The sequence below is a fragment of the Protopterus annectens genome, chromosome 8.part1 (assembly GCF_019279795.1).
Source record: "Protopterus annectens isolate FY-2018-M chromosome 8.part1, PAN1.0, whole genome shotgun sequence".
Classification (NCBI taxonomy): Eukaryota; Metazoa; Chordata; order Ceratodontiformes; family Protopteridae; genus Protopterus; species Protopterus annectens.
This window is the reverse complement of record NC_056742.1, coordinates 261840661-261860700: the sequence shown is the minus strand read 5'-3', so window position 1 is coordinate 261860700 and position 20040 is coordinate 261840661. Positions and strand designations below refer to the sequence as shown.

Genomic DNA, 20040 nt, shown 5'->3' with positions numbered 1-20040 from the left:
ATGTCAGTGGAAGACAGTTGTTGCAGAAACACCAGTCATATATCGATGTGATACAGTATGGATTGCACAGTGAAAATGTGTATTATGTGACTGTCATACAGGGTGACATAACAATGGGGAAGATGTCTTTGTAAGGTAAGCATCCCTACATATGAACAATGCAGAGGACATCTGTTGGGGATATTATGTACAACTGGGGTAGGGTGTATATTGTGAAGCTGTGCAAACTAATTTTCCTGAATATGACTGTAATGTCAGTAGAGGTTTCCAACAAGTGGGACACAGGTACAGGCTCATGGACAACAGTGAAAGAAGCATGCACAGTCATAGACAATATCAGAATAATACCAGTAATCTTATGCCTTTGACATAACGTATGTGATTGAGTGATCAGAGATGGCTCTGCACAAACACACTTGTGCAACTATTATGACATGTTAGCAATCTAGGAGGGTAATCACGCACACCCTCCTAACACTAACATCTGCTGGAGGTGTTAGGAGGAATACTGCTATACCAGTATGTGACATTATGATCAGTATAGGTTAGTTGACTGGTATGCATGGCATATAGAAATTCTATATATATATATATATATATATATATATATATATATATATATATGTGTGTGTTTGATTTTGTATATATGTTGTGCTTGTATGTATGTATATATAGATAAATACATGTATACATATGTATATATATATGTGTGTGTAATACATATATATGTGTGTATGTGTGTGTGTGTGTGTATGTGTATATATATATATATATATATATATATATATATGTGTGTGTATATATATATATATATATATATATATATATGTGTGTGTATATATATATATATATATATATATATATATATATATATATATATATATATATACATATGTGTGTGTATATATATATATATATATATATATATATATATGTATATATATATGTGTGTGTATATATATATATATATATATATATATATATATATATATATATATATATATATATATGTATATAGTACAATCTACACCATTATGAATGTAACCTATGCCATGAGTGTTGTCAGACAGCTACATATGTACTGTGTGCATCACTGGAACAGGTATCACACATGCATCTGGTGTAACACCTTGATGGGGGTTCTGCACCTTCAGACAGTAATATTTTTGCAACAAAAAGAATACCTAGGTATGGCCAATAAGATGTGTGACAGCTCACTGTAGCAAAGGTGGTACACTCCATCACTGGAAGATATGTAGGGAGGTACATGTAGTAGGGTGCACTGTACTCCGTTATTGGTGTGATGAGGGCTGTGAACTATGGAGGCATTATGGGCTTTGATGTGGATGTCCTTCACATACAAGGGAGTAGTCAGCACTGTGGCCACATGCTAGTGGACATTCCACATACCAGCTACCCAAGGACATAGTTCACATACCACTTGAACTGCTTCTTGTGTGTGATATCTACAGTATCCTTGAGTTGTGCATTTGTTTTCATGATGCAACAAATCCCCCATGTTTTTGTTTCATCACAGGTGTTGTCATGGCTGTGGCAGCAGTCTTTGGTGTGTGTTGATACTGTCTGTATTATACTAATATCACAATGTGAGTCAGTGATTGCCCACAGTCTGCATTTCAGATGTCTCTTTGGACACAGGATGTGTTTGGCATTTGTGATGTCTGTGACTTAAATAATGGACAGGAAAGGGCCTAGCATACAGCCCTGATGTATGGACCTGATCACTGGATCTGAGATATAGGTCACTTCACACATTTCAACATATTTAGATGCCATGTATGTAATCCACTGGTCTACCCATTTAGTGGCAGAGGTGTTTATGACCACATCTGACAGTGTTGATTGAATACCTCAGTGTGGATTTGTGTCAAATTCCTTGGCCTTATCAAGTTTAACAGGATGATAGTGTTGTCATCTTGCATGCCCTTGATGACCTGTTTGAGGACATCTAACAGATGCAATGGACATGATGTAGCATTAACAACTCATACAGGTCTGTTGCACACAGCCAGCATATTCCTAGTGTCCACCATTTTGAAAAGGTCCATTATGACATGTTGGTCTACCTCACAGATCAGGAGAGTCAGGATTTGTCTGTACATGCAGGCATCAGTTGCTGCCCCCCTCCAGCTCAGATGGATGCATGTTGATGTACACCATTCTTTGGGAACATAGTCTGTGTGGAGGGTGTGTTGTGTGTATTCAGCTGTGTCAGGAAGGTGTGTGTGCCAAATCATGGTATAGGTGATCTGTGATGTTGTCACAACCCATTGACTCTGTGTGATTGGCCTGGATGAAGGTAAGACTGTGCATACTGCCTGTCTTGATCTGGCCTAGGGTTCGGGCACAATCCCCCACTCTCAGGTACCAGTGAGAAACACTTTCAGCTGGGGATTAACCGTTACATCACTAGATGGGGAGCCAGTTGGATCACCAGAAAGAACACATATTGTGAAAGTTGGTGAATCAACCTGTACGTGTAAAGCTGTCTCCGTTAGCATACCCCTTGGTACTGTGCATGGCGCTTTACTGTTTGGAATTTGTTTCTCGACAGTTCAGGCTAAAGTATATGGCCTTTGGCTTACTGCATTTGCTGATTCTTGCAAATTGGGTGCAATCATGGAGTCCACCAGTGAATAACGTACTACACAAGGGGCTAACACAGACAAATGATTGGTGACAAAGTCACACAGCCTAGAAATAAATGCAAAAAATGTCTTTATTTTGGCCTTCTGCTAAGTGGGAATTCCCTGCTAATTACAGCATTGACAACACTGCCCCTGTACTGAAACCCAGATATGCAAGACCTGGGAAGCATGTAGATAGTAATCTGAACTTCACCCAACAAGTGTCCACAGTGGTATGGAAAGGCTGCTTTGTGCGTATCATGATTTACACCATTGTATTCAGATCCGAGGATTATATAAGAGCACTGTACTCGAACCTCATCAGAGCAGTAATAGACTATAATGCTCCGTTTTGCATGTACCTCACCAGACATGCAGCAGCTGGAGAGACCACGGGGGTTTCTCACCAAGAAAACACAGGTCCTACAAACTATGCCATGATGTATGTGGATAGACTGAAAGGCTGGTCACTGTAGTCTGTATTGTATAGGATGAGGTGAGTTCTGCTTGGCCTCCAGGCCAGTCTTTGACCCTGCCCTGGTGGGAGTAGTGCACATCCACAAATCAGACATAGCTGATGACATCAGCAGCGTCTGGTGAGGAGAATATGGTCATAGCGGTGTCCCACATGCAGGTATACAAGGCTTTTTCCAACATCAAGCAAGTGCACAAACACATACACTCCAGTTGACTGCAGTGAGAACAGAACCCCTAGCCAACTAAGTACACTGACTACAGAACTCCTCATTTAAGTCAAGTGCGCACAGCTCAAGTCTGACTTGAGTTTCTCAGACAACACTTTATTGGTGACATCAGCAGTGTTTGGTAAAGCGAATACGGTAATAGCAGTGTCCCGTATGCTGGTGTAAACGGCTCTCTCTAAGGTCAAGCAAATGCACAAACACACACATGCACACACCTCAGTTGACTGCAGTGAGAACAGAACCCCTGCTTATCCAAGTACACAGACTACAGAACTCAGTACTTTATGCAACTGCCATGGGACACACCTGACTTTTACAAGGCTGCAGGACAACTTATAGTAGATGACAACAGCACTGAAGGTTGGAGACAAGATGTTGGGAGGCCTGCATGAAATGGATGTGTAGGCATGTTCAGCTGTGAAGATAGTTCTAGTTCTGCATATTACCAGATTGATGTGCATGGTATATTGCACATTTCATATTAATTTATGTAGTGTAGTTTGATATGTTTGTCAACAAGTACTGAGAGACCAGGGTTGCAGTTCATGGGGGATGGTAACACATTGCTGCATTGTAAATATGTATATTGTTAGATATATAGGGCCTTATGTTTCCACATGCAGTTTTATGGCATTGAGACTAAGTGGACAGTAAACAGCACTAATACAGGCTGTTATTTACTTTGTAAGGTGCAGTGGCGAGCAGTGCGTTTGCGAGATGGATGACAAAGTGTTTGGGCATGCGAGGTTCACATTTCCACTACTTTCCTTGTTTGGATGTAGTAAAGCAGTACAGAAATGCAAGCCTCATTGCTAAAATTCTGAGAGTTACTACTGAGTGTATGGAACACACTTTTTGCTTAGCTGTCTCTGTTAGAAATAACTCTCCGAAGAACGCTGACAAATCTTTATTCATGCAAAGCTTTCGGGATACCACCCTTCATCAGTGCAAAATACAATACTGCTGTTAGCACCCATTAAATAATGCATTCAAAATCACATGATACAGCTCACTCATTAATGTAATACAAACAATAATAAACCATTATGTATAAAATTCACTTATATAAATATAACAAAATAAAAACCAGTCTAAAACTCGGTGCTTTAACATCCTCTGATTTTGTATTAAAATTTGGTTTTAAATTTGCTGCAAGATTTATACCCGGTTCAGTATCAGCTTGTTAAGCATATTATCTATTCATACTCTTTTACTTCTAATAAATTATTGATATCACCTCCCCTTAAATTCCGCTCTAATGTATCAATAACTCTGAACATAAATTCATGTTCAGTTCCATATTCCGTAACATGTTTAGCTAATGAGGTATTGCTAAAATTCCTTTGAATATCAGAACAGTGCTCAATAATTCTGTCTTTCAGTCTGCTACTGGTTAGCTGACTTTGTGGCAGGAGGTGTAAATGCATTGACACATTTCTTTTTGAGCTCAGGTGATATTGAATCCAGGTGTATGTAATACTTTAAACAGTGATGATGCAATGACATAATTCTTTATAGTACATTCAGTCTGTGTTGATGTAGCGCAGCGGGGTTAAGCGGTATTGTACAGAGGTAACCGTAGCATTACAGAGCTGCTCAACGATGCTTGGCATTGGTGAGAGATGCCAAACTCCATGCAGACATAGAGGCCAAAAAGTGAAGGGATTCATTGTTTTTTTTTTTTTTTTGGTATGTTGTGTGTGATTGTATTTTTTGACTAGTTTATAGGTATTAAAATGGGGTAGATAGAAAAGGGGTAAAATGGGGAGCAAGCAGGGGGAAGAACAAAGGGAAAGCAATACAGGAATGTGCAGGAGGGAGATAAGAAAGAAACATAGCTATCCATTTCTTCAACAGTGTAAACTGAAAGTATGTGCAGATTATTGGCTGAATTTGGACTGTCACCTCCAGAAAGAGGGATGACAACAATGTAATCATATTGTGCAAGCAATGGGAGCCAATCAAGTGTGTTAGGATGACAAGTATGCAAAATGGAGAGCTATGTACGGGATGATGTTTTTTGTGGGATATGTGCCCATTTTTTTTTAATTCAGCAAGAGAGGAATACTGGGTAAGGCACATTGGTATTTCTGGGTCAGGTAAGTTGGGTAGGTGAGGAAGCAAATGCAAACAAGACGACACAGAGTTGGAGAGGGATACAAAAGGTTGGGGAGCACCATGATTGGGGTGAGAGAGGGAACAACCCAGGCTCATGCCCGTCAAACATAGTGACAATGAGAATCTAGTCTTCACCCACTGAGGAGAGCAGCTTCTCCATCTGGCATAGGCATACACCAGTGGTGCAGTGTACAACCCTATGCACCAACCCTGGCATCTCCTGGCGGGTAATGAAATCCCCACCTCCGCCACTACTCCCGTAGAGTACCACAGCTCCAGCTGCCAGGGCAATACTACCTTAGGGTGTAGGTAGCGCAGGGGAAACAGAGTGCTGCCAGGTTGGGTCCCAGATGTGCTGGGCATCCGTGCTGGAGCCGGTGGAGTGGGGGCAGGCTGATCACTGAGGTTGGACTATCTTGCTGTGCTGAGAAGCATTTAGTGAATTGTTACAGATGGATGAATTGGAGATGTTTTGATGACGCATAATAGATAATAAAAAAAGAGATGTGGGTTGGGGTGAGAGATAAAGATAAAATTAGTACCATTATATATGACGTACTAAGTATTATCACAGTTATGCAAGTATTTTATCTGAAGTTACTTCATGCTATGTTATGCTGGAGGGATAGTCAGGAAATCCTTCTACGTGGCACACCTCATCACAAAAGGTTTCTCGTCCAGGAAAAAAGAGGTCATTGTTCCCCTCTACTCATCACTCATTAGACCCATTATAGAGTACAACGCCCCTTTTGGTATACCTCACAAGACATCTACAACAACTGGAAAGGCCACAGAAGTGCCTCACAAAGAGGATTACCGGCCTCAAAAAGATGCCCTACGCAGACTGTCTCAAAAAACTCCAGCTTTACTCCTTCGCATATCGCCTACTCATAGGTGATCTCTGCCTAATATACAAAGCTATGTCAAATCCAGAGCTGTTGGACATGCTCCAGTTAAAGAAATCCCAATCACTCCGAGCTACACACTCTAGGGACCTAAACCTTGTCACCACAATAAACAGAACATGCTGGTGGGATAGATTCCTGTCCCAGAGACTTTCCATACTCTGGAACAAACTACTTATCTATATCAAACAAAGCTCCTCATTAGCACTCTTCAAGAAAAATCTTGATGATTAGATGGGAGATAGGAAATTCACCCCGGGGATCACTTCTGTGGCTCTGCTCGACAGAGGCACAGGAAAATAATTTTCTTGGGTGGCGAAAGCCAGGGTACCATTTGGCTAAGCTTATATAGGCCCTATGGCCAATAGCCTAGTACCTACCTATGAAGTATTACATTTACGTATATGTACTACAACTACAAACTGTAGCTACAGATTGATCAAAGTAAACCTTGAAATGTGCATATAGTACACATATGCTTGGTCCAATTATACAGATTACAGTTAACAGCAGGGAAGTTATGCCACTTGTGTAGAGTTTAATTTATGTAATGTTATTAAAGAAATGCTGTATTGTATAGTTGTTACTCATAGTATTTAAACCTACAACCTCTGACTACAATCTTACACTTACATTTGGTTTGTGCTACAGACTAATGCATGCATACTTGCTTTTACAGTTAAGAAATGCATGTTCATTTGCTAATACTATATGGAAAACCCAAAATTCTATCTTTAACTTTTACAGCTACAATAGTACTTCTACTACATACATATATCACATGCTTCCCTCAGTCTTTCCAGTCGAGCAGCATGAGCTTGGCAGTTCAACTCTATTTCAGCATTAACTCTGGAAAACAAAACCAGAAAAACCCCAGAAGAGTATTATGCATACCAGTCTTGCCTTTATTTAGCTTTCTGTATATTAAAAGTACTATTTTATTAGCATACATACACAGCTGTGGGATGTCACCAGTTTGGAACTCAGTCAACCACTGTTTTGAGGGTATCCCTCTTGCACCTTTGTAGGCCATTGAAATGGTGCCTAAACTGTTCTCCAGTGCATGGGATGCCAGTCGCAGTGGATACAGCCAGAGTCAAAACTTCTCCAAGCCTCAGACTTGGACTGAGAGCCTGAATAGTCCCCCTGCAGAGCCAGCAAAGGCTGTGGCGCTTTCTGAGGAGTCCAGTAAATATCCTGGACTCCTGAGTACCCCACCTCTATTCCTTAAACTGAGCACCTTCCCCTCTAACTCCAGATATGACTAACACCAGAGGGGTATTTCAGTAAAGCCTACACGTCCCGAACATGAATAGCAAAAAGGGCCACTGTGTCAGTAGGTACTAACCATGGTAGGGCTAGAACTGTGTTGGTGTAGGCAGAACAGATAGCCAACATCAAAAAGGGGTGTGTCACGTCATGTTTAAGTGTATTGGAGCTTAGCAGCTCCTGTTTTCGCTCAGCTAAGCAGAGGGACGCGTCTGAGGCTGCTAAGCTTTGCTTAGCCCCTTGGCACATGTTTTAGCTGGTTAAAGAAAAGCCAAGCATGCCCAAGTACGGGGGGGGGGGGGTGGGGGTTCAAACTACTGAGCAATGTTTACATTAGCACCTCAGCTAGGCTTAAACTTGACCTTTTCCATTCAAATTAAAAGCATCCGGTTTCTATTTTTAGATGTCTGGCGTGTTCATTGCTAAGCGCCGCTCAACCACAAGTTAAAATAAAAAATAAAAAAAAAAAGGAAAATTAATTTTTACCATTTATATTTCAGTGCATTCCAGCACTTTGACTGTGCAGGCTCACTGTATCACCCCCCCCCCACACTGATTCAGTAGCCATGTACACTGCTCTTACTCGGTAGTGGGCCTTCATTACTATGCCAGGTGTGCTGCCCAAGGGGGAGCTGCAGACACGGCCATGGTACACTCTGTGTAGGGCTTGCACTATCCTACACTGAGTTTATTAAATCAGAACTAAAGCAATGGCAACTAATGATTTCCCACCAGTTCCTGTTCTCATGTTTACTGGTAGTGTGCAAACCAGAGCAGTAATGCAAAGCACATTTGCATGATGTTAAGTGGAGCACAGCAGTGCCAAGCAGAAAGGAAATAAATTTAAATTGGAAGGTTAATCTGACAAATGACCTTTGTTTGAGGGGTGTCTGCTGCTGTACCTTGCAAATATAGTTTGAAAATTGGAAGCTAACTGTTACATGAGTTAAATTCCCAGACATGCACTGGGGGCATGAATTTCATGGCGTGACACATTTTTGCCTTTATACACACTGATAAAATTGATTTTTAAAGTGTGGGATTCAGACCTATGCATAAGGGATAAAACATTTTCTTTCACAGCAGTGATTTTCCATCTTTGCCACAGAAGTGGTTCTCAGACATAGTCATGAATCAGTCATAGAGACACATGACATAGATGCACTTTCTTTCTGGCTTTCTAACACTGAGACATAGATTCCTGTTGAAAGTTTTACTGATTTGTCTGACATTTGAACAAGTAACCCTTGTAAAAATCCTTAAAATGGTATAGTGTTGGTCTGTCTTTCCTGCTAAACATAAGTAAAATTAAAGTTCTGAGTGCAAGTAACATTAAAGTGCTGAGTGCATATTTTAGGCCCTTACATTCAACTTACCTCTGGTGTGGTGTCTTGAGTCAATCAAGGTATCCCTCTAACCACTTATGCTGCCTTCTCTTTTCTCCCACCCCCTCTTTCCCCAAACAAGTTAAACTGCTACAACTTAGTACAGGCATCATTTTCAAATCTAGGTGCTTAGGATCCCCCCCCCTTGGCTGACCTGGTGTGACTCGGTGTAAGTCTCTATTGTATGGATTTTTTTACTGTTTTTTGTGTAACTGAGTGACCTCCTACTAAAGTCTGATTCTGTACAGACTGCTCCGTTTGTTGCAGAAGCTCTATAAGTAGCTAGTGACTTTACTGAATTTCTTTGGTAATATTTGTGTTTAAACTGAACCTGCACCTAGAGAAAGTGTGTACACAGAGCTACTACTAGCTGCATACATTTTAATGTTTAAATTGCGCACACACATTGAAGAAGTGCTTTTTTGACCTGAATAACTTGTGCTAGCTATACCTGAATTGCGTTTACTGACAATTTTCCAGTTGTACAATTGTGAACAATTTAGTTTTTCTGGTATATCTTTAAAAACTGGCAAGTGGTTGTTACTTACTGCATTGCTGTCTTGCTTAGGTTTCTTAGCTATAAATCCTAGTCCATTCTGAAGTGTGCTACTTTACCCCCCAAACCTTCCTGAATGCACTATTATAACAACTGCCTGTTGCTATCTTGATGCTTACCCTAGAATCTCTGCTTTTCTCTTTTCCTAGTTAAACTGTACATTTACCTACACTAGCATACTGCAGCTCCTGCATAACGGTGTCCACAGGATTGCAATTGGCCACCACAACAAAAACTGTTTCTCCTAGAAGTTAATCAGAGTAGGTTACACATATAAAACGCATTTGTTAAGCTTTCTCTTACAGTGCTGTGTAATTTAGCAAGTCACCATTTTGGTCAGCCATAGGGCTCTTTTCTACTTGAGTGTTTGCCTCCTTCCCCTGTAACTAAAGTACACTGACTCTTACATTTGTCTCTCTGACCCTAATTTTTATAGGTATACTTTGTACCATTTTGGCTTTCTAACACTCAGACATAGATTCTTGTTGAAAGTTTTACTTACTTGTCTGACATTTGAACAAGTAACCCTTGAAAAAATCATCAAAATTGTGTACTGTTGGTCTGTTGTTCCTGCTAAACATAAGTAAAATTAAAGTGTTGAGTGCAAGTAACATTAAAGTGCTGAGTGCAGATATTAGGCCCTTACATTCAACTTACCACTGGTGTGGTGTCTTGAGTCAATCAAGGTATCCCTCTAACCACTCCTGCTGCCTTCTCTTTTCCCCCACCCCCTCTTTCCCCAAACAGGTTAAACTGCTACAACTTAGTACAGGCATTGGTTCATCCCTGCTCCGCTTGTCCTCACTTCACAACCCACCCTGCCCCCCAAATCTCTCCCGCCCCTGATGCTGCTACATTTATTGGTACTAGACCATACCCCACTTTTTTAAACCAATTAGTAACAACTTGTCAGTCAACAGCACCACCCTCAATCTGATACCACCAGTCCTTTAACTCTACCTACCATTCCTTTTGCCTAAGTTTCAAGTCTCATTCAGTAGGTATGCTATCACCCAAAATAGTCTTATTAACTCTACTTCTACCCCTGTTACTCATCCCATATCTCCTAACTGTCTACGAATCTGACGGTCACCCAGGTTTCTACTACTCTAAATTCCAAACATTCATCCCATCTACAACAGATAATAATGCACCCTTACTCACCTACCTCATGAGTACCTCCTTAACCCCTAAGTACTACCATCTTACTAGACCTAGTTACATAAGTCTTAAACTAGACATTATTACAAAACTTTATTCAAAATCTTAAAACTCATACTCAGGATACATTACAACCTCACAAAGGATGGCGACATCCACCCAAACCCTGGTCCAAAGTGAAAACTGTGCTCCTCAGTATATTGATGGTAGCTCCCATTCATTACTTTCTCAGTTCTGACCACAAGAGAATGAATGGACTGAAGGGGTGTCACCAATGGTGGTGTGAACATCCACTCAAAGGGAGCCCAATTTTTTTGCAACATAAGTAGAACATATTGGAGACATAGTTATGTATCACAGAGAATAACTCTTCTGTTGAACTTTGCTCCACTACATATAAAGTGAAATACTTCTCAGTGTTTTCAAATGTAATTTGGATGAATGGATGGAAAACTGCAACCCCCCCCCTCCAGTTTAACACTCATGCCTCTCATGGATAAGAGCAACAGGTAAATGTCCCATCATGTCCTTGTTTTGCCTGACTGTTAGGTTATTTTTTTACAGTAAATATATAGCATAGTAAGCACCTATGAATCCTGGGGAATGAATGGCTCTATAGGGCTGCTGGAGATGGAGCAGGAGTCTTGTTGTCAGCAGAGTGGTACTAGTAGATAAGGAGTTTGCCATTGCTGAATGATCAGCTTGTATGTAAGCCAAACTGTAGTAGTAGTAGCTAAAGGTATGTGGCTAGTAAAATGAGACAGTTGTTGTGCAGTCATCTTTCCATTCATGCAGAATTTATCCAGGGATTATACAAGTAGACAGAAAAATAGGATGTTTAACGTGGGAAGGAAGGGAGGGAGTACCAAAACATAACTTCAATAATTTAAGTGAGCTGTTTAAGTGCAGTGAACGGTATTAATGGGTTTACATCACAGATTGCTTAAATTATAGTACAGTAAAGGTACTGTCCATGTAGATTTCATATTCACAGAATTAATTGTAATTGAAGGGTAGAGCTATACAGAATGAGCTATAGGAGTTCATTGAAAGGAGTAGTATGGCTTTAAGCAGCAGTTGCATAAGTTCTAGCAGAAATTCAAAATTCTAGCAATGTAGACTGCTGCTTAACAGACGTGGAATGAAGGTGTAGGTAAGCGTGAAGAACTAAATGTTTTCTTCATTCTTGCTATGATGTGAAAATAGTGGAAATGCTTTATAGTAACCTATGAGAATGTAAAAAAGTTATAATAGAAAAGAGCAAAGAACTAAGCATTTAAGATGTAAATGTTTTTAACTATTGCTTGCTTCTTAGTCAGTGTCCATAAATTTATAGTTTATTAAAGCAACAGAAGTGATTATTTAAAAAATGAAAAACCGAGCATGCAGTCATTTTTGACTTCAGTAAGCATGACCTATTAAAACAGTAAAGCAGTTAACAGTTTTGATGACCTAGCCAGCTGGCTCTTCTACCACAAATGGAAGCTAGTTACAACTCACTGTTATCAGTTACACCATTAGGAGACTGCAGTGCAAAGATTGTGTGTTTGTTCTTGGTGAGGAGATCACAAAGTAAGGATGGGTCTGTTTATGAAAACTCAGTAAGTAACTTGGGTGAGGAAAGTACATTTGGTCATAAATTCCCAGTAAATAACAAGGACCCTTGCATGGAGAAATTCACTCAGGAGCAGGTTAATCAAGTAGAAATAAAGGTTAGATTGATGGAAAAAGAGGTAAGGGCAGTTTGAAGGGTAGGGTTAGAGGAAATAAAATAATTTTCTTGAACCATGCAAATTGTTATTCAGTAAAACCTGGCAAGGCAGTATATGGCTTGGTGCTATTGTGCATTGCAAGAAAGTCATTCACATCTTTTGTAGTGTGTAAAGCTGTTTAAAAAACAGGCTAATGGTGACCAGGTAATTGAATGAAAACTGATCAGATAAAGTTACAGCAAGAAGTGTAATTTTTTAAGATAGCATGAAAATGGTTACAGAAAAGTAATGACAATGAGTCAGTCAACTAGAGAAAAAAAATGAATCTGTCTTTATATAGCGGAGTATGAATATGAGTATGGATTAGTTACTCTGCAGCTATGCTTTTTAAGCACATACCATATTCCTGAAGGGCAAGCAAGATTTACTCTGCTTGGGTTTGTAAAGCTGTCCGTGTTTCCATAAGAGTAGATCTGATATTGTTAATCCTCGTTCATTCCTTACGCATGGGTATCGGTTCTGACCTTGGAACCGAGCCGGCCATTTTCCAAGCTCGCGTAAGCTTCAAACTCTCGAGCTAAACTCTTACCCACAATTCCCCTCTCCCTGTTACCTCAGATTTCATTTGTCGTGTTGCCATTCGGTCGTGTCAAGCTGCTTCTCTTAAGCTAAGTGCAGTTATTTGTTGTTTAATAGTCATTTATTTTACTTTTCTGTCAGAAAAGTTTCCATTTCATTGTCTCTTACCCTATCGCATCTAGCAACCATATTTTCTTCAGGTTTTTCTTCTCTTTTCTCTACCTTTTTACCGCGAGGTATTCTCCCCTTACCATCGTTGGTAATCTTTCCCTTTTTCTCATACATTCGAGTATTCTTTTGTACCATTGCTGGTACCCTTTTCTGCTATCTAATTTGCTATCGTGGCAGATAAGAAAGGTAGTCCGGGGTTTAACTCATTTCCTCCAGTAGAGCTCTTTTGAGTGTGTACCTTTAACTCCCAGTGGGTGTGGCTTCAGCCTTTAAAAAATGAAGTTATCACCTAAGAGTTCTAACAAATACTTATTGACAGAGGTCATATATCAACACAGTTGTGTTTGCCATCATATATACTTCAAGATAAAATATTCTGATGCCTTGTGTATAGCACGGTTTTGGAATTATTAATGCAAACATGAACAGGCAATATTTTAAGCCTGGAGGAGCAGTAGGAGGTAACTGCAGAAATTCCTGGAGACATCACTCGGCTGTACGGTGTTCTGATTGTGGACACAAACTGCCTACTTCTGATGCGCACTCTTTGTGCGTTTATTGTTTGGGGGTGTCCCACTTATCTGTTGACCCACCCTGTACTGTCTGTGAAAACTTTTCAAATAGGATTTTGTTGGAAAGGAAAAACAAGCTGTTGCTGAAGGGACTTCTTAAATCTCACATTTCAGAGGCTATTTCTGGGTCGGAGGTCTCAACCCTTCCTAGAGACCATAAGAAAATCTTGGTTGTTCCTACCAAGGCTAAATCTTTGCCTTCGTCCCCGGCTGGGGACTGTCACCAACCAAAGCCTATAAAGGCTAAAGTTTCGGCTTCAGAGCTCACTCAGTCAGCCCCTGTGCTTTCGGTGCCTAGACCTTCGGCACCAAGGCCTTTGGCTCCATTAATGATCTCGGCTCCGTCTTCTCCTGCAGCCTTCACTAGATCAGTACCGAGGGGCTCCTCGGTTCAGACTATTACCACTGTATCAGCATCGACCGTTCAGTCAGCGCAGACCTTGACCATGTCGGCACCGACACCTTTGTCGACTCCAGTTTTGTCAGTTCCAGCTTCGGTACCGACAACCACTTTGGCACCGATCCCTGTGTCTGTGCAGACCATGACCTCGGCACTGATGACTTCTTCGGTGCAGACACCCGTAGTCCAGTCTCTCTCTCGGCACTGTTGTTCTCAGTGCGGACTGGTGAGATGGGCACAGAGTTTGCCTCTTCTGGGGACAGGCCTGTTTCTCCATCAGTTTCTGTGAGGTCCACTAGAAGCGTATCCGAACACGATGTGTTGCGTCTTGTGGATCAAGTGCACTTGGCCAGAGGTATCCCACCCCCCCCAGGAACTATCCTTCCTTGGGAGGTGATCACTCATCTCCAAAGACCCCTTCTTATTCTCCTCCTTCATTGCCTTTGAAGTCCATGGATATAGCACAGTCTTCCCCTTCTGTGGTTCCCTTTATGGATCTCACTAAGGAGCCACAGTTGCCTTTGTGGCAGGAATGTTTTGCTATGACCCAGGATGTCAGTTGTGACATGCATAGTTTGCTGCTCCACAGCCATCCAGGGACTCCGGGTCGGCAGGCTGAGCCACTTAGGGGAGGTGTGACCCCTGTCCTAGACATTCACTCCTCTTCAGGTGGACCATCCTTCCAACTGATGGAGAAGGCTTTCGCTGCTGCTGGCGATAGTGGATTGTGTATCCCTAAGCCCTCCTCTGGTACACTGGTTTCACAAGTCGCACAGAGCGGACACCGGGTGCAAGGGCCTCAGCACATATTCCCACAGGAAACCCCTTTTCCGCTGTCTTCCCCAGCTTCTCCCGTTGAGGAAGTTCACCAGAAAAGTTTGTGTAAGAGGAAGCACATGGACTTGACAGAGGAGTTCCTCACTGAAGACATAGATTTTGATGAGGGGAAGGCTCCCCTCGGTCACCCTCTGAGGTATCCTTTGGTGATATCCTCGAAATCCTGAAACAGAGAGGTGACTGGCAGTCCTCTAATCCGACCTCTGAGGAATCTGTGTTCCTGCAGGCCTTTCGTACCCAGCCCCCTACCTTCTGGGTTACTCACCTGCCGATGAACTTGTCCGGCTTGTCGTGCAGCGTGCTTGGAGAGCTCCTGACACCGTCGAAGCTATTCCCCGGAGGCCAGATAAGATTTGGTCCCCTCCTGCTATGGATTCCCATTGGTCAAAAGGTCTTCCTGTGGATGCTTTGGTGGTGGCGGCCACAACAAAAAAGGATCTGGCAGAAGAAGAAAGCCAGACTGTCCATCCGCCTAACAAGGAGTCCCAGGCCCTGGACAACCTTTGCATCAGCGATCTTTACTGTCAGGTCCCTGAATTATATGGCACACTTTACCAGACTTTAACGGGATCTGATTTCTGAGCTCTCTGAAACCTTGGCTGGTGCCGTGTCTGATGAGGTCCGTGACAAAGTGGCCTCTCAGCTGGCCACCATTGAGTCAATATCTAACTCCTCTATGCGACCGATATCTTGCGCATCAGAAGTAGCAGCTAGAGCAGTGAGTTCAGCTGCGGTCTTGAGACGACACGCCTGGATGCGCTTGTGCAATTTCTTCGAACCCTTTAAGGCTTCCTTTCTTAACGCTCCCATTGAGGCCTCCTCGTTGTTTGGACCCAAAGTTAAAAGCACACTGGCCAGATGTGAACAGGACGGTAAGACCCTTTCTGCTGTAGGTGTCCATTATTCTTCCCCTTAATGTGCTTTCTCCCGAAACCAAAAGAGTGGGAAGATATGGTTCAAGAAATCTCAGGGTCCTTTCCGTGACACACAGGCCGAGTTATCCCCTAGAGGCAGAGGGGGAAACTCACAGGGAAGGTGCTCCTTTCAGGGCAGAGGTGGTCCGCATAACCAGTGTTCCAGGGATTCTTTCCCTAGCCAATCCTACCAGCGCTCCTGAAGAGCTGCCCAACTCCTTTCCTCTGGAGGTAGTTGGGGGACGTTTCTCCTTGTACCCTTCTGTGTGGCTAACCCATTACCACCGATTCTTGGGTACAAAGGATTATAACCAGAGGTTATCATATCCCCATTCGATCTTTGTTTTGTCCCTTCAAGAAATCTTCCCGACATTCCACACAGTCAAAGGGAAGAAGCAGCACTAGAGATAGAAAAGCTGCTGGGAAAGAGAGTCATCCAGATAGTCCCTCCAAACCAGATAGGATCCGGATTCTACTCGAGACTATTTTTGGTGCCAAAGAAAACCGGGGACTGGAGACCAATTTTGGATCTCAGTGTATTGAACAAGTTTGTGAGAGTACAAAAATTCCAGATGGTCACAATACAGTCTATCCTCCCGCTTTTGGAAAAAGACGATTGGATGTGCTTGATAGATCTTAAAGATGCGTACTACCACATAAAAGTGGACAGGCCATCAAGAATATTTCTGCGCTTCCATGCGGGAGTCTGTCACTACCAGTTTAGAGTGCTGTCCTTTGGACTCTCTACAGCCCTCAGAGTGTTCACAAAGTGCAACGCAGTTGTCACAGCTCACTTGCGGCTTCAAGGATTCCAGGTGTTTCATACCTAGATGACTGGCTCATTTCTGCCCCCACCAGACATCTGCTGGAAGGAGCCCTGGCAGACTCTCTCCTCGCTGCACAAAGGCTAGGCATAACCATAAACTGGCAAAAATCCAATCTCATCCCATCTCAAGTTGACATAATTCATAGGGGTCATCTTGGACACAAAGAACTGCACAGCTGCTATTCCAAAGCACAGAATTTTAAGGATAAAGCAGCAACTGATTCCAATCCTTTCAAGGGAGAAATCCACGGCTCATTCGGTTCTACAGCTGCTGGGTTCCATGGCAGCCTCCATCACCATTGTCCCCCTGGCCAGGTTTCACATGAGGCTGCTACAATGTCTACTGCTCACCCAATGGTATCCCTTTCAGCATCCTCTTTCAGCCATGATTGGAGTAACCCACAGGTGCAAACAGGATTTAAATTGGTGGATGACACACAATCTGTTACAGTGGCCTCGCCCCTTTTCCCCCTAGCAACCCAAGACCACAGTGACCATGGACACCTCCCTGATGGGGTTGGGGGGGGGCTATGTCAGGGACAGACAGTCCAAGGCACTTGGTCCGAACTGGAGGCCCATCTGCATATAAATGTTGGTGCTTCTGGCGTTGCAAGCATTCCATCCCTTGCTGCCGTCTGGGACAATTGTGATTCAATCAGACAATATGGCGGTGGTCTGGTACATCACCAAGCAAGGTGGAACCAAATCTTACCCCCTTTGTCGAGAGGCCATGAGGATATGGCAATGGGCAATGGCTACCACCCCTTTTCTTCTAGCAATGCACATTCCTGGGAGTTCCAGCTTGATAGCAGACAGACTTAGCAGATGCATTCTTCAACCTTATGAGTGGTCCCTGAATCCCTTGATAGCGGCAGAGATCTTCCACCATTGGGGCTGTCCTTGCTGTGACCTCTTTGCATCCCCGACCAACTACAAATGCAACTACTTCGCCCTGATTCCCCCTCCGGGACAGTAACTCAGGGACGCTCTAGTCCACGATTGGCCCTCGGGTCTTCTTTAAGCATTCCCACCCTTTCCCCAGTTTCTGAAGAAAACCCATCGGTTGAAGAGCAAGGTGATCCTCATAGCACCATATTGGCCTCAACAGATTTGGTTCACCTTCCTTTGGCCTCGCCTACTAGATTGACCATGGATTCTCCATCCAACCCCGGAGTTGATCTCACATCCACAGAACCTGATTCATCCCAACTTGAACAGCCTGAAGCTCACGGCTTGGCTACTCCAATTCCCTTGAATGCCAGGATTCTTTACCAGTACGTGACATTCTCATTGCATCTCATAAGTCTTCCACTAGAATTACTTATTTGAGCAAGTGGAAAATATTTACCTGTTGGCTGAAAGATAAACAAGTAGATCCCTTCTCAGCACCAGTGTCGATAATACTAGACTATCTGGCTGACCTTTTCCAATCAGGTCTGTCGGCCTCTACCATTAGAGTTCATTTGGCTGCAATTTCTAATTTTCATGAGGGTGTCCAAGATTCCTCTCTCATGCCCCACAAATTGTGCAAGACCTTTATAAAAGGTGTGAATCATCTGAAGCCACCTTTTAGAGAACCTATTCAACCATGGGATTTATTATTAGTTGTACAAGCTCTGACAATGCCACCTTTCGAACCAGCCTCTTCTTGTGACTTCAAGCATTTGTCATGGAAAACCATGTTTTTGGTCGCCATTACTTCTGCCAGACGTATTTCTGAGCTTCAAGCTTTATGTATCAAAAATCCATACTTGATTTTTCATAGAGATAGAGTGTCTCTGAGAACTAATCCGTCATTTCTGCCAAAAGTGATCTCTGAAATTTCCATTAATCAAACCATTGAATTGCCAGTTTTCTTTCCCAATCATTCAAACAGAGGAGAGTATTGCCTGCATACCCTAGATATCCACAGGCAAATCCATTTTTACTTAAACAGGACTAGGTCCTTTCGGAAATCTGACCAGTTATTTTTGGCCTTTTCTGGACCTAGATTAGGATCTGCTGTTGCTAAGGTCACATTAGCTAGATGGTTGAAGGATTGTGTGACCTTCATCCTATACACAACGCAATATCTCGTTGCCTACTACCATGAAAGCTCATTCAACAAGGTCGGTGGCAACTTCTGCTGCCTTACATGCCAGAGCTTCTTTACATGACATCTGTGCAGCTGCAACTTGAGCTAAGCCTCATAACCTTCATCAATCATTACAAATTGGATTTGGCCTCCAGGGGAAGAGCATCTTTCGGTTCTATGCTGCTCAGGAATGTTCTTCCATGAGAGCCTCCCAGGAATACAAATAGCTGGGGACTCTGTCCCATGCGTAGGGAATGAACGAGGATTAACAATATCAGATAAAGAAGTTGTCTTCCCCATAATGTTCTATCTGTATTGTTGATCCTCGTTCAGTCATTACGACCCTCCCTCCTTCCCCCTCCTGTGGTTTCTAGTGGATCTCATCATCCGGCTGTTTTAGGTTATTTGACTAGAGGTAGCCTCTACCTTCTTTGACTTGCAAACTCAATCTGAGGTAACAGGGAGAGGGGGATTGTGGGTAAGAGTTTAGCTCGAGAGTTTGAAGCTGATGCGAGCTTGGAAAATGGTCGGCTCGGTTCCCCCATGCGTAATGACCGAACGAGGATCAACAATACAGATGGAACGTTACGGTAAGACATAACTTCTTTTTTGATTTGCTTCTAATGAGGGTTTTTCATTTATTACATGGTCTAAAGGCCTAAGACTGTAATTTAATATGTAGATGGTGTACTGTTTCTTGAATACATTTTATTTTATTTACTTTTTGCAGGCTCTTCAACAGAAGAATGTAGAGGTTGCTAAGGTCTATGCAGAGAATGCAATTAGAAAGAAGAATGAGGGGGTGAATTGGCTAAGGATGGCATCACGTGTAGATGCCGTGGCTTCAAAGGTACAGACTGCAACAACAATGAAAGCGGTAAGCGACCAAAGCTTGGTTTACCTAATTTTATAATTTTCATTTGTTTTACTTCCATTGGATTTCTCAACCTCATTGCCTGCGGTGTATTATACTTCTATATTCTCATGGGAGCGTTCAGATATTTGATGCTGCTGTAGGCCCATAATCACACTGCTTTGTAGATAAATATTAGTGTTCTGGAAATGCAGAGTTTGTCAGAGTTTACAGGGGAGTGACATAACCAATATTAAATTCAAAATGCTATTATAAGCTGATCAGCCTTAGGCTTGTTACTCCCAGGACAAAAGCAATGCTGACCAGAGATATGACTTGTGGATATGCCATTTTGT

At 42.4% G+C, this 20040-nt stretch overlaps 1 protein-coding gene across 1 annotated transcript in view; it reads left to right on the top strand.

The window, feature by feature from the left end:
- CHMP1A (charged multivesicular body protein 1A) overlaps positions 1–20040 on the top strand; it is a 451574-nt gene that overhangs the window by 156498 nt on the left and 275036 nt on the right. Inside the window, exon 4 of the mRNA XM_044081850.1 lies at positions 19562–19708. Within this exon, the coding sequence (XP_043937785.1) occupies positions 19562–19708 (147 nt within the window). The remainder of the gene's footprint in view (positions 1–19561; positions 19709–20040) is intronic.